At 40.5% G+C, this 13,869-nt stretch overlaps 1 protein-coding gene across 6 annotated transcripts in view; it reads right to left on the bottom strand.

The window, feature by feature from the left end:
• The window catches only part of PIEZO2 (piezo type mechanosensitive ion channel component 2), a 648,659-nt gene that overhangs the window by 404,876 nt on the left and 229,914 nt on the right, over positions 1-13,869 (bottom strand). For all 6 annotated transcript variants that reach the window (XM_063923449.1, XM_063923453.1, XM_063923452.1 and 3 more), the window contains exon 2: positions 6,413-6,508. In XM_063923449.1, the coding sequence (XP_063779519.1) occupies positions 6,413-6,508 (96 nt within the window). The remainder of the gene's footprint in view (positions 1-6,412; positions 6,509-13,869) is intronic.

Genomic DNA, 13,869 nt, shown 5'->3' with positions numbered 1-13,869 from the left:
AGAAGCTGCTGATGCCCTTAGGCATATCAAATGCCCTAGGCAATTGCCTAGTTTGCCTATACCTAGGGCCGGCCCTGGTATCAGGGCTGGACAAAACAAGGACAGGAATCTCTCCAGGTTTCAAAATATTTTTTTTTCCTTTTATGTCTTATTAACAATAGAATTTTATTGCAAATGGCATATTTATCTGTCTGAATGTTGGCAGATGCACCTTTTTTACCCATGTACTGCTGCTCTTTTTTTAAATATGCTCCTTTATCTAAGCACTCTTACTCTTAGGTGTTTTTTATGTTGCATTTTAAATGTTATTATACTGTAGCTCATATAGGGGCATATTTACTAATTATAGGGTTTTAGACCTAATAATAGGATTTTTTTCACTTTTCTCTTAAACAGGCTGGGGGGACATTAGGCCACAGGAATGCAAGTTTGGGCTGAGGTGGCACTTAAAGTAAACCTGCAACTACAGTACATTGTCCAGTGTCCCCCAGCCTTTCTGCAACCGAAAATTAAAATGACTTATTGCTGCTAATCTGGGGGGATGTGGCTGCTGTCAGAAATTGAGATATCTTCTGAGGGTATCTCTTTCATTCGGGGGATCCTTAATATTTGTAGGTATTGAGCGATATGCCACAAATATTGAATGATAAATAGGGGATGTAGTTAAAATGCCGCCGGACGGGATTTCGGCGGTCGAAATACCGATGTAGAAATACCGAACGATGGCATAATGCCAGCATCGAAATTCTGACAGAGCTCGGGATCCTGGTGTCAAAATACCAAAGTTCCGGAATCCCGAACCTTCTCCGTGCGGGATGTGCTCGCGTCCTGCCGTGTGTGTGTGGGGGGGATTTGGTTTAGGCAGTAAAAGTGGGGAGGGTTAGGCATCGGGGAGGGTTAAGGTTAGGCACCACCGGGGAGGGTTAGGTACCCACAAGAGAGGGTTAGGGTAGGAGGCAGGGGAGAGTTAGGGTAATTCTGAAGGGGCTGTCAGGATTCTGATGGCCGGGATGCCGCTGTCGGGATTCTGACCACAGCATCCCGTCCATCGGGATATCATACTGAATCCTAAACAACCCTATAAACAGGTCTGACATTTACCACATGTAAACACCCTGGCCAGACTACAGATACTATGTGGTCTATTTACTAAGCCTTGGAGGGAGATAAAGTACCAATGAAGCAGCTCTTAACTATCCTTTTTCAAACACCACCTGGAACATGGGAGCTATTTGGCTGGTACTTTATCTCCATGGGAAAAAATGTATTTCAAAATTGCACCATAATCAGGGCCATTTTTTCTTATGGGCTCAGTGGTATCAGATATTTTGAAAATTGGCTCTGAGGAACCGGAGCTATCCAACTTCAGCAGTGGTCCCCATCCGAGCCTGTTCATTGATCTTCCTAGCCAGATATCTCGGGATCTGTCTGAATTTTTCTGTGGGGATACTCCAAAAGCTGGGACTCTCCCCTTTCAGTGGACACTGGCAGCTTGTCTCTACTAGGCCTAGAACCAGAGATATCAGCCTTCCAGCAGCTGTTCCCTGCTCCAGCTCCACACGCCTGGTATGCAGTTTTATATTTTCGTCTGTGGATTGCTCTGGCTCCTGAACTCTCATATCCGAGTCTCCAATACCTCCTGAAAGGTGGAACCTGGAAATCTATTTCTGGGAAGTGGAGATATCTGCAGTCAAACAAGATGCCCTCCCACCGGAAAATAATTAATATTAAGTTAACTCCACTTTCCACCTCGCCCCTGCATATTAAACACCCTCTACCACCCTGGAAGTCATTTACCGGGGGCCCTTTCATTCAGCCCAATGCCCCCTTCTACAGTTTAGTGTTCTCCCTCCCACCCCATCTCCCGCCATCTGTGCAGTAAAGGAGTAATTAGTAGAAATTACTGCTGCAGGTCCTACATGCAGAGCGGAAGATAGAATACCCCCTTCCGCCCGCGGGATATCAAACCTGTCGCTGATAGCACCCACCACCCCTACAGCTGGAGGATGGGTACACTGCTGCTAAGATGGCCGTGACCATAATAAGTTGTATGATGTCAAAGACAGGTCTGGTAATTCATACCCCTTGCACACTGAAAATACCAGTCCGGCCTGGGTTACTGAACACGTTTTCAAGCCATTTTACAGCTGCTGTAACCATGTTCATACTGCAGGCTGCACTCAGGTTACTGCCGGGTCGTCCATTTCAAACTACAGCCGTGTCTCAATGCTGCCAGATCTTCCGGCGCTTAGGGATAACATCATCTCCAAGCACAGGTGGTCTATCTCTCTGGTCCTTTTAGTGTGACCCAGGTCGTGCCTTCACAGTGCTGCCTACCCGGGTCCATTCCAGGTTCGATCCTGGTCGTGACCTAGGCAGCAGACCCAGGTTTGACCCCTGGTCGTTACCTGGGTAGCAGACCCGGGAGACACAACCCAGGTAGAGCTAGGTCACACCAAGCCAGGACCCGGGTTTCCCCGGCAATATCCTAGGCCAGAAGCTTGGTGTGAAAGAGGTATGAGAGCATGGTCCTCCCATATAAAATTTTATTTTGATCAGGAAAGCAATTTTAGTAGACATGAGGGCATAGCTTGACACTTGAGACTATAAGGTGACCTGCCTGAATGGAGGATTGTCACACCTAAGCTAAGTAAAGTTGTGTATTTTAGTGAACTAAGGACCCTATTCAGGTTTGGTTGCAGATTCCGCTAAAAAGCAGACTCTGCTACTGAGTACGATTGCATGCTGGCCAGCACAGGGCAAGGCCGTCCAGCATGCAAGTCCCGCACAGCGATGCAGAATGACAAAAATAGGGCTACACCCTGCATACGCAGCATGGCTGCATATGCAGGCGCACTGCCATCTTTTTCTTCAGAGCGGCTGCATGTGACGTCACGCAACCACCCAAAAAGCGGTCCGGACACTCCTCCATTGTCCAGACCACTCTCAAAAAATGCTGCATCGCCCAATCCCCTCCGATGGCCGCCACTGTCAATCACAGTGTGATCACATCCTTTAGGTATATTATCGCACTGTGTGGGTCCTCGCATGCGCAGATTGCTCGAAATCGCTTGTTTGCACTTTTTGGCAAACTGCGATCCAACCTGATTGAGGGCCTAAATTGTATGTTTCCAGTGGATTTTTCTCTTTTATACCAAACAAGGCCTTTAATACTCTAACTTCAGGCCTTTTTGGACACTTTCTGGTGCAGGAGTTACTTTTTACAATCCAAGAAAAAAAAATAGCGGTGGCTTCTGCAAAAATGTGTGTGTCTATGTGGGTGGGTATCCACGTGGTAAGGAGTGTAGAGTGAGGTTCCACTGGGACAGGGCCTGTTAATTACATATTTTGTGAACAGCATTGTATAAAATGTGGGCATATTAAGTACTGTAAATGCTAAATTTTATACAATTTTCTAGCCACTATTACATCTCCCTTGAAGCATTTATTTGCTAAATATTTGATTATAGTCAACAAGGAAAGTGTGGCAAAAGAGGGCTTGTATTCTTCTATGTGTCAGAAATGTTTAATTTACATAGTTATAGTAGTAAATGCAAAGCGACTGATTTAAAAACTAGAAAAGCCGTTGATACTGGTCATAGTAACTTCCTGTAAATATGATTTAGATGGAATATTTTAGAATTGTATGCATTATGTTGCTTTCTCGTTCATTTGCTTGTGGTGCACATGCTTTTAATAACAGGTTAGACCTTGGTTAGAAACCAGAGTACAGTTAGGTAGGCTCTTTTATCTGTGCTACCTAATTTGTACATCTTCTCCTTTTCCACGTACTATATAGTATATTATTTTACCTGTAGCAATAATAAAGCACAAGCATGTAGTCATACAGTATGTAAGACAATCAATACACATATTTCTAAAGAGAGCAATCGGCATAGATACATAGTACATAGATTTCAGCAACTGTCTTTTTACTGTGTTATTTGTGACTATCAACCCCAAGAAACAAATACAATGTGAATAGTTATGCATTATCCTGAACAAAACACCATGAGTATTAAAGCATGATGCCAATGGCACGTCTGATACTAAAAGACTAGGTGATTGCTCGTTAGCAATAAAAACGTTATTCAAAGAGATAAGCTCACTTTTATCTTCTACATAAATAAAATACAAGAATAGTGCACTTGTAATTCCAAAACTGTAGTGCAATCAGTTAAGAATTTATTGTCTAGGGTCAGCATCAGGTAACATTGACCCTTGGGTACCATTAAAAAACATTAAAGATTAATTACAGTGTGCACTGTGATCATTGCTTGGCTTTTTCTGAAATTTTAGCATGTAATTTAAATATTTATAGTTTAATAATTTTATGTTATAAGCATAAGGAATTGTGTATTGTGTGAAAATAAGTGTTAATATATACCTTTGCGTGATAAAAACATTAAAAGTAACGTGAAAAAAATATCAAGAATAGCCATTATCATGTTAGTTATATTATTTCTACCACAAACGTTTTCATGAACAAATATTAAACAATATTAAACATGACAATATTTGTGTAGTAAAGTATAGTGATTTTGTCACAACTTCTGGTGCACATGTATAATACATGCTAAGAATTGATGAAAACACTACCAATGAGTCTGGTTCCCATTGGGCAGAACTGATGACCAAATTCAGTTACTGCTGGTCAAGAACCAAGGGGTCTATTTAGCATTAATCACAATATTGGCTCTAATATTGTCAGCCAATATTGTCGAGATTATTAGCATTTTTTATTTTATTTAAAATCCTTGCAAGTACAGTATTGCATTAAAACAATATCCCTACAAAGTCTAATAAATATATATATATATATATATATATATACATACAGAGGGCACCTATAAGGAAGCCGGACTATCATATGCATATTTAAAATTAAAAAAAAATCTAATGCTTTACTTGTAATCTAATAAATGTATTTATATTAATAAATGTCCCATAAAATGTGTAAGCTTGTATGTAAATTCTTTGGTGAGTTTATAGGCACACCCTCTTGCCAAAAGAGTTCACCCAAGAAAATGAGGCATATGGCCAAGATAGCATATAATGTAATATAAAAAAAGTTTTATTAAAAATAAAACCAGTATTCCCACACCATAGACATACAGTACAATTATTTTTTATACAGTGTTACACAATGCTTTTAGCGTTCACACTTGGAATGGACATAAATTCCAAAACCTCTTGTATTGGAGAGTAAGTAACTTTTGTTTCTGCATTATTTAAGTGATTTTTTTGTGTGTGAAATATATCCATAAATCTTAATATATAAAGCCCTCAATCCTTTTTCCACTTACATTTCTGACCTTATCACCTTTCACACTCCCGCCCACTCACTTTGCTCGACAAACGAATGCCAACTCTCCTGCCAACTGATTGCTTCCTCCCACTCACGCTTCCAAGATTTAGCGTCCTACTTCTGGAATACTCTACCTCTCCCGATCAGACTCTCCACCTGTCTACAAAACCTCAAGTGGACTCTTAACACCCACTCCTTTATCAAAGCCATCCAGCTCTCATCCTAACCCATTGCCCCATGCTCCTGGCTCACTGTTTAACCTATCTGTGTCACCCCTGTCTGCCTCTCCCACTTAGAATGTAAGCTGTCATGAGCAGATACATGTGTTTATCCTTCCCTTACTCATAATATTTACTCCATACTCCCTAAAACAGCACCTAACCCTTCATTTCTGACACCCTGCAGCTTATTTTAGTGCTATGATCACTGATGAAGCAATGTTTATATACTATGTTTATTTGTTTATGTACTTTCTAGGTGCTGCCGAACCCTTGTGGCACCACATAAGTAAATGATAATAGTAATAAAAATAATAATAATAATAATAATAATAATAATAAATATCATGTACATATATCCAGACTTTAACTAAAACATTAAACCAGTTTACAAAGGAAAAATATATTTTTTATAAAGATCATTTCTTTTCTTTCAAGTAGTAAAAATGCTTATCGCTAAATCGTCATGGAAGAAATGGTCTCTCTAAAAGAATTGCATGTTAGGGCTTCTCAAACCCAGTCCTCGGGACCTCAAACAGTTCATGTTTTCCTGATCACCTGTGGATCATTATATTGTGACTTTTGGTAATACACCTGTGCATCTGCTGGGTGGTCTAGAAATCATGAACTGTTTGGGGTCCTAAGGACCAAGTCTGAGAACCTGTTACAAGTGAATCAAAAGAATTTAGGCTTGTGAGCAAGTGTCATGTATCGCTATACACACAAGCTATTGCCACTTCTATTTATATAACACAAGAGATGCTTCATAAAATGGAAATGTTTTGTCATAAATAATTAACTAATTCTAGGAATACCCAATATAAGATAGGAGTATAAGAATGAAATATTCCTAATTCAAGGTAGTAAACAACACTGTATATCATACCTTGCATTGTAATCTTGGTAGGTTCCGAAAATAAAGGAATAAGCAAGAGATAAATGAGGTAGACGAATGATATTCCATTGTACCGGAACATGCATGCTGTAAAAGAGAAAAGACATAAAACTGAGTTACTTATGGAACTATTAACCATAGGGGAGGATTATAATATTATATCAAAATGTTCCATTGAAATAATGAAGGCATTAAATTGAATATGATTGAGTTAAAACTACATAGGCATGTTTGGACATTAAGGCCCGTATTTATCAAGCCTTGGAGAGTGATAAATAGCACTGTGATAAGTACCAATCAGTCAGCTCCTAACTGTAATTTTTCAAACACGGCCTGTAACATGTAAGATAGGAGCTGATTGGCTGGTACTTTATCATTCTCCAAGGCTTGATAAATGGGGGCCTTATTCTGAATATTTAAAAGCCATAAGGCCTATATTGTATCTCTATTTGTCATTGTTTAAGTTTAAAAGACTTAGGTTACCTAGCAGTAATTTTCCCATTAGAAACATCTGTGTAATATTTTTCATATTAGAGCACAGGTGATTTATCATTATATAATAAATAGGTGAGATGTGACGTTAAGTGACATGACTGTGAAACGTCAAAAAATTGTAACTGCAGAAATGATACAGTCATTGTATATAGTTAATCATATACAAACAAAACTTCAGTAATTCAGTTGTACTGTGGGTAAGTTTCAATCTTCATTACACTATTCAAATCATTACTGAAGTGTCTCTTTCATTTTTGGTTTAACTAAAAAATAAAGAGTAAACTTTTTTTTAATATAGCCAACAGCCTTTAAAGCACCTTGAGTTCTAATAATCTACAACAGGCCAGTGCTGTAACTAACACAAAACCATGAATAGCTGCTGTGTTCTCTCAAACTTCAGTTCACCTGGTACCACTAGAGACTTTCAGGTCTACTGGGTTGCGCTTGCCACATGGCTTCATGAACTAACTTAAACATGGCTAGGTTTTTGGTACGGATGCAGATGTTTTACTGACGTGCTTTTTCCTGCACAGAAAGGCACATCTAGCAAGCACTAAAAGTTTATTGTTCAATATAATTATTTTATAGTTTGATACAGTAAACTAATATTTTTACATCTCAAAATTTCAACAGAAATTGTCATCGCCATGAAAAATGTAAAGGCTCTATGTAAAACTCTTCAGATCTTCACAGAAAATAAACTAGGAAACATAAGAGAGGACTATAATGATTTATGACCTGTCTGGATTCATTCATGCCCTTTCGCTTCTAGTAAATTAAATTGACATTAAAAACTTCTGTTGGGAAAGTGAACTGGCAAGATGACAGTTTAACAATCTGAGGTTAACATACATCAATCAACCTTAAATCATATCACACTGTATTCTGTACATGAATTAGAACTACAGCATTCAGCAATATTCCATAAGCTACTTTAAGTGCATAGACGAGACTGGCAGAATATTATTGTCTTAGTCGATGGCTTTGTAAAATTGTAAAAAGCAGCAATCAATGTACACTTTAAACTTTTTGTTTTCCAATTCATTTGTTGAATTGTAGGTGGCTGAAGACGATGGCATAGATTCAGTGGCAGGCAGGGGCGGATTGGGAACAAAAAGCGGCCCTGGAAAAATTTGTATTAGTGGCCCCACATGGGCAGCACCAGAGGTGTAAAGTCTAGCCATGGCAGCAGCACCCTCTCCCCTTTCCACATAGTGGGGATGTCCAGCATCAAGTGGGAAGTTAAAAAGAAATAAAATGAAATATTATGAGCACATTATATGATACACCTTCAGAATTTAGGAAACTATATCATTCTTTAGAAAGATATATTTTCTTACTTATTACACCAACCGTATCCCAATCACTATTCACTCAATCTTATATGTCAGCCAAGCAGGCAGACAGAGCATACACTAGATCATCTGCAATCCCAGGTTAAGTGGCAAAGTAACTTTCATATATGCAAACTATTTTGCATCTTATTCATTATGTCTATAAAAAGGACCACATGTCCTCAAACAAAACAGGCCCCACTGGTGCGTCAGCCCACCGGGAATCTTCCCTGTGAACCCTATGGCCGATCCGCCTCTGGTGGCAGGACAACAATATATAGCCAGAACAAACAATGATCTCATTAAAGTTTAATTTATACTTTTATACCAATAAAATATTTCTGAATGCATTTTTCTGGTGTATCTCTATAACCATATAACAGAAGTGAAGCAGATATATTTTTTGTATTTCCACACATATATTTTTTTCTTCAGAAAACAGTTTATCGAGCCAAAATTGGCTTAATATTGGCTCAATAAAGTTCATATTTTCTATAGAATATATTTTCTGTTTTATATATATATATATATATATATATATAAATATATATATATAAATCAATATAGGTAATTTTAAATAGTTAAAAAAATTATCATAATAAGCATCATTTTATTGTTTACCATTAACAAAAGATTATATTTTCTGTTTCCAAAGATAATACCATAAGAACCCAACATGGGGTATCTTATAACTTTTAAACCAATTTTACAAATGTTAAATTAAAAACATGCAAATAAACCTGAATTGTAGATAACAATAGATTTAATAAAACTGGTAGATTTGTATATTATACATTATACATAACTACCATAGAATCACATTAACAATACAGTAAATAATATCAAATACAATTCCTGATCATTTGCATCAAACAAAATTCATGAATATTGTCTTCCTTGATGAATATTGCGTTTTTACAGGAGATTGTTTTATGCTGGGTTGAATTCAGGTCAATATGTATAGTCTGATTACATGTGTATAACTATGCCACAAAAGAGACTTTCATTGCACTTAATATTTGCACTGAATAAAGATTATTTGCAGAATATTACATCTTGATACATTAGAAGATTTTGCTGTACTTACACACAATTATAAAGTTGTCAGGGTTAGGGATTTTAGGAAATCCAAAGTTCTGTAATGAGTTAGATCATGTAGTATACTGTACATATTTACAATCACAGAAATTAGAAAAAAAAATAAAAAGGAAAAGATAAATAAAAAAATACAGCTTTACCAAAAATAATGCGTTTTCCATATAGGAATGTTATACCTTTAGTTCATTCTATTACAGTAAAGAAGATATATACTGTACATGTACAGCACTTGCAACCAGATGCTTAAATGAGGGGTATCATATACAGTAACTCATAGAGGTGGAGATTTATAAAAACTTGGAGAGATAAAATGGAGAGAGATAAAGCACTTTTTTCAAACCTAGAATGATTGGCTGGTGCGTTATCATCTTCCTTTATCGCTTATCCAAACTTAATACATCTGCCCCACAGTCTCTCTCCACTTTATTTCCAAGCTTTGATAAATCTCTTCTTTAGCTGTCAAATTTTGTTAGGTTTACTTACAGTATTATTACTATAGCTATATACAGTTTCTAGTGATGAGCGGGTTCGGTTCCTCGGAAACCGAACCCCCCCAAACTTCACCCATTTTACACGGGTCCGGGGCATACTCGGATTCTCCCGTATGGCTCGGTTAACCCGTGCGCACCCGAACGTCATCATCCCGCTGTCGGATTCTCGCGAGATTCGGATTCTATATAAGCAGCCGCGCGTCGCCGCCATTTTCACTCGTGCATTGGAAATGTTAGGGAGAGGACGTGGCTGGCGTCCTCTCCGTTTATTGTTGAACTTGATTGTGCTTTATTGCTTAACTGTGGGGAGGACTGGGGAGCAGCTGTATAATATAGGAGGAGTACAGTGCAGAGTTTTGCTGATCAGTGACAACCAGTTTTATCCGTTCTCTGCCTGAAAAAAACGCTCCTTATCTGTGCTCAGTGTGCTGCATATATCTGTGCTCACACTGCTTAATTGTGGGGACTGGGGAGCAGCTGTATTATATAGGAGGAGTACAGTGCAGAGTTTTGCTGACAGTGACCACCAGTATACGTTGTCTGCCTGAAAAAAACGCTCCTTATCTGTGCTTAGTGTGCTGCATATATCTGTGCTCACACTGCTTAATTGTGGGGACTGGGGAGCAGCTGTATTATATAGGAGGAGTACAGTGCAGAGTTTTGCTGACAGTGACCACCAGTATACGTTGTCTGCCTGAAAAACACTCCATATCTGTGCTCAGTGTGCTGCATATATCTGTGCTCACACTGCTTTATTGTGGGCACTGGGGACCACCAGTATATTATATAGGAGGAGTACAGTGCAGAGTTTTGCTGACCAGTGACCACCAGTATACGTTGTCTGCCTGAAAAACACTCCATATCTGTGCTGCATTGTAGTATATAGTAGGAGTACAGTGCATAATTTTGCTGACCACCAGTATATAATATATAGGAGTACGGTACAGAAGGCCACTGCTGTACCTACCTCTGTGTCGTCAAGTATACTATCCATCCATACCTGTGGTGCATTTCAGGTTTGCACAGTTTGCTGACCACCAGTATATAATATATATAGCAGTACAGTAGGCCACTGCTGTACCTACCTCTGTGTCGTCAAGTATACTATCCATCCATACCTGTGGTGCATTTCAGTTTTGCACAGTTTGCTGACCACCAGTATATAATATATATAGCAGTACGGTACAGTAGGCCACTGCTGTACCTACCTCTGTGTCGTCAAGTATACTATCCATCCATACCTGTGGTGCATTTCAGTTTTGCACAGTTTGCTGACCACCAGTATATAATATATATAGCAGTACGGTACAGTAGGCCACTGCTGTACCTACCTCTGTGTCGTCAAGTATACTATTCATCCATACCTGTGGTGCATTTCAGTTTTGCACAGTTTGCTGACCACCAGTATATAATATATATAGCAGTACGGTACAGTAGGCCACTGCTGTACCTACCTCTGTGTCGTCAAGTATACTATCCATCCATACCTGTGGTGCATTTCAGTTTTGCACAGTTTGCTGACCACCAGTATATAATATATATAGCAGTACGGTACAGTAGGCCACTGCTGTACCTACCTCTGTGTCGTCAAGTATACTATCCATCCATACCTGTGGTGCATTTCAGTTGTGCGCAGTATATATAGTAGTAGGCCATTGCTATTGATACTGGCATATAATTCCACACATTAAAAAATGGAGAACAAAAATGTGGAGGTTAAAATAGGGAAAGATCAAGATCCACTTCCACCTCGTGCTGAAGCTGCTGCCACTAGTCATGGGCGAGATGATGAAATGCCATCAACGTCGTCTGCCAAGGCCGATGCCCAATGTCATAGTAGAGAGCATGTAAAGTCCAACAAACAAAAGTTCAGTAAAATGACCCAAAAATCAAAATTGAAAGCGTCTGATGAGAAGCGTAAACTTGCCAATATGCCATTTACGACACGGAGTGGCAAGGAACGGCTGAGGCCCTGGCCTATGTTCATGGCTAGTGGTTCAGATTCACATGAGGATGGAAGCACTCATCCTCTCGCTAGAAAAATTAAAAGACTTAAGCAGGCAAAAGCACAGCAAAGAACTGTGCGTTCTTCTAAATCACAAATCCCCAAGGAGAGTCCAATTGTGTCGGTTGCGATGCCTGACCTTCCCAACACTGGACGGGAAGAGCTTGCGCCTTCCACCATTTGCACGCCCCCTGCAAGTGCTGGAAGGAGCACCCGCAGTCCAGTTCCTGATAGTCAAATTGAAGATGTCACTGTTGAAGTACACCAGGATGAGGATATGGGTGTTGCTGGCGCTGGGGAGGAAATTGACAAGGAGGATTCTGATGGTGAGGTGGGTTGTTTAAGTCAGGCACCAGGGGAGACACCTGTTGTCCGTGGGACGAATATGGCCATTGACATGCCTGGTCAAAATACAAAAAAAATAAGCTCTTCGGTGTGGAATTATTTCAACACAAATGCGGACAACAGGTGTCAAGCCGTGTGTTGCCTTTGTCAAGCTGTAATAAATAGGGGTAAGGACGTTAACCACCTAGGAACATCCTCCCTTATACGTCACCTGGACCGCATTCATCAGAAGTCAGTGACAAGTTCAAAAACTTTGGGTGATAGCGGAAGGAGTCCACTGACAACTAAATCCCTTCCTCTTGTAACCAAGCTCCTGCAAACCACACCACCAACTCCCTCAGTGTCAATTTCCTCCTTACCCAGGAAAGCCAATAGTCCTGCAGGCCATGTCACTGTCAAGTCTGACGAGTCCTCTCCTGCCTGGGATTCCTCCGATGCATCCTTGAGTGTAACGCCTACTGCTGCTGGCGCTGCTTTTGTTGCTGCTGGGAGTCGATCGTCATCCCAGAGGGGAAGTCGGAAGACCACTTGTACTACTTCCAGTAAGCAATTGACTGTCCAACAGTCCTTTGCGAGGAAGATGAAATATCACAGCAGTCATCCTGCTGCAAAGCAGATAACTCAGGCCTTGGCAGCCTGGGCGGTGAGAAACGTGGTTCCGGTATCCACCGTTAATTCAGAGGCAACTAGAGACTTGATTGAGGTACTGTGTCCCCGGTACCAAATACCATCTAGGTTCCATTTCTCTAGGCAGGCGATACCGAAAATGTACACAGACCTCAGAAAAAGACTCACCAGTGTCCTGAAAAATGCAGTTGTACCCAATGTCCACTTAACCACGGACATGTGGACAAGTGGAGCAGGGCAGACTCAGGACTATATGACTATGACAGCCCACTGGGTAGATGTATTGCCTCCCGCAGCAAGAACAGCAGCGGCGGCACCAGTAGCAGCATCTCGCAAACGCCAACTCGTTCCTAGGCAGGCTACGCTTTGTATCACCGCTTTCCAGTAGAGGCACACAGCTGACAACCTCTTACGGAAACTGAGGAACATCATCGCAGAATGGCTTACCCCAATTGGACTCTCCTGGGGATTTGCGATCGGACAACGCCACCAATATTGTGCGTGCATTACATCTGGGCAAATTCCAGCACGTCCCATGTTTTGCACATACATTGAATTTGGTGGTGCAGAATTATTTAAAAAACGACAGGGGCGTGCAAGAGATGCTGTCGGTGGCCCGAAGAATTGCGGGCCACTTTCGGCATTCAGCCACCGCGTGCTGAAGACTGGAGCACCACCAAACATTCCTGAACCTGCCCTGCCATCATCTGAAGCAAGAGGTGGTAACGAGGTGGAATTCAACCCTCTATATGCTTCAGAGGATGGAGGAGCAGCAAAAGGCCATTCAAGCCTATACATCTGCCTACGATATAGGCAAAGGAGGGGGAATGCACCTGACTCAAGCGCAGTGGAGAATGATTTCAACGTTGTGCAAGGTTCTGCAACCCTTTGAACTTGCCACACGTGAAGTCAGTTCAGACACTGCCAGCCTGAGTCAGGTCATTCCCCTCATCAGGCTTTTGCAGAAGAAGCTGGAGACATTGAAGGAGGAGCTAAAACAGAGCGATTCCGCTAGGCATGTGGGACTTGTGGATAGAGCCCTTAATTCGCTTA

This window comes from Pseudophryne corroboree, chromosome 5, assembly GCF_028390025.1.
Source record: "Pseudophryne corroboree isolate aPseCor3 chromosome 5, aPseCor3.hap2, whole genome shotgun sequence".
In the NCBI taxonomy this organism is placed as follows: Eukaryota; Metazoa; Chordata; class Amphibia; order Anura; family Myobatrachidae; genus Pseudophryne; species Pseudophryne corroboree.
The sequence above is the reverse complement of the archived record's forward strand: the minus strand, read 5'-3'. Positions and strand labels throughout refer to the sequence as shown.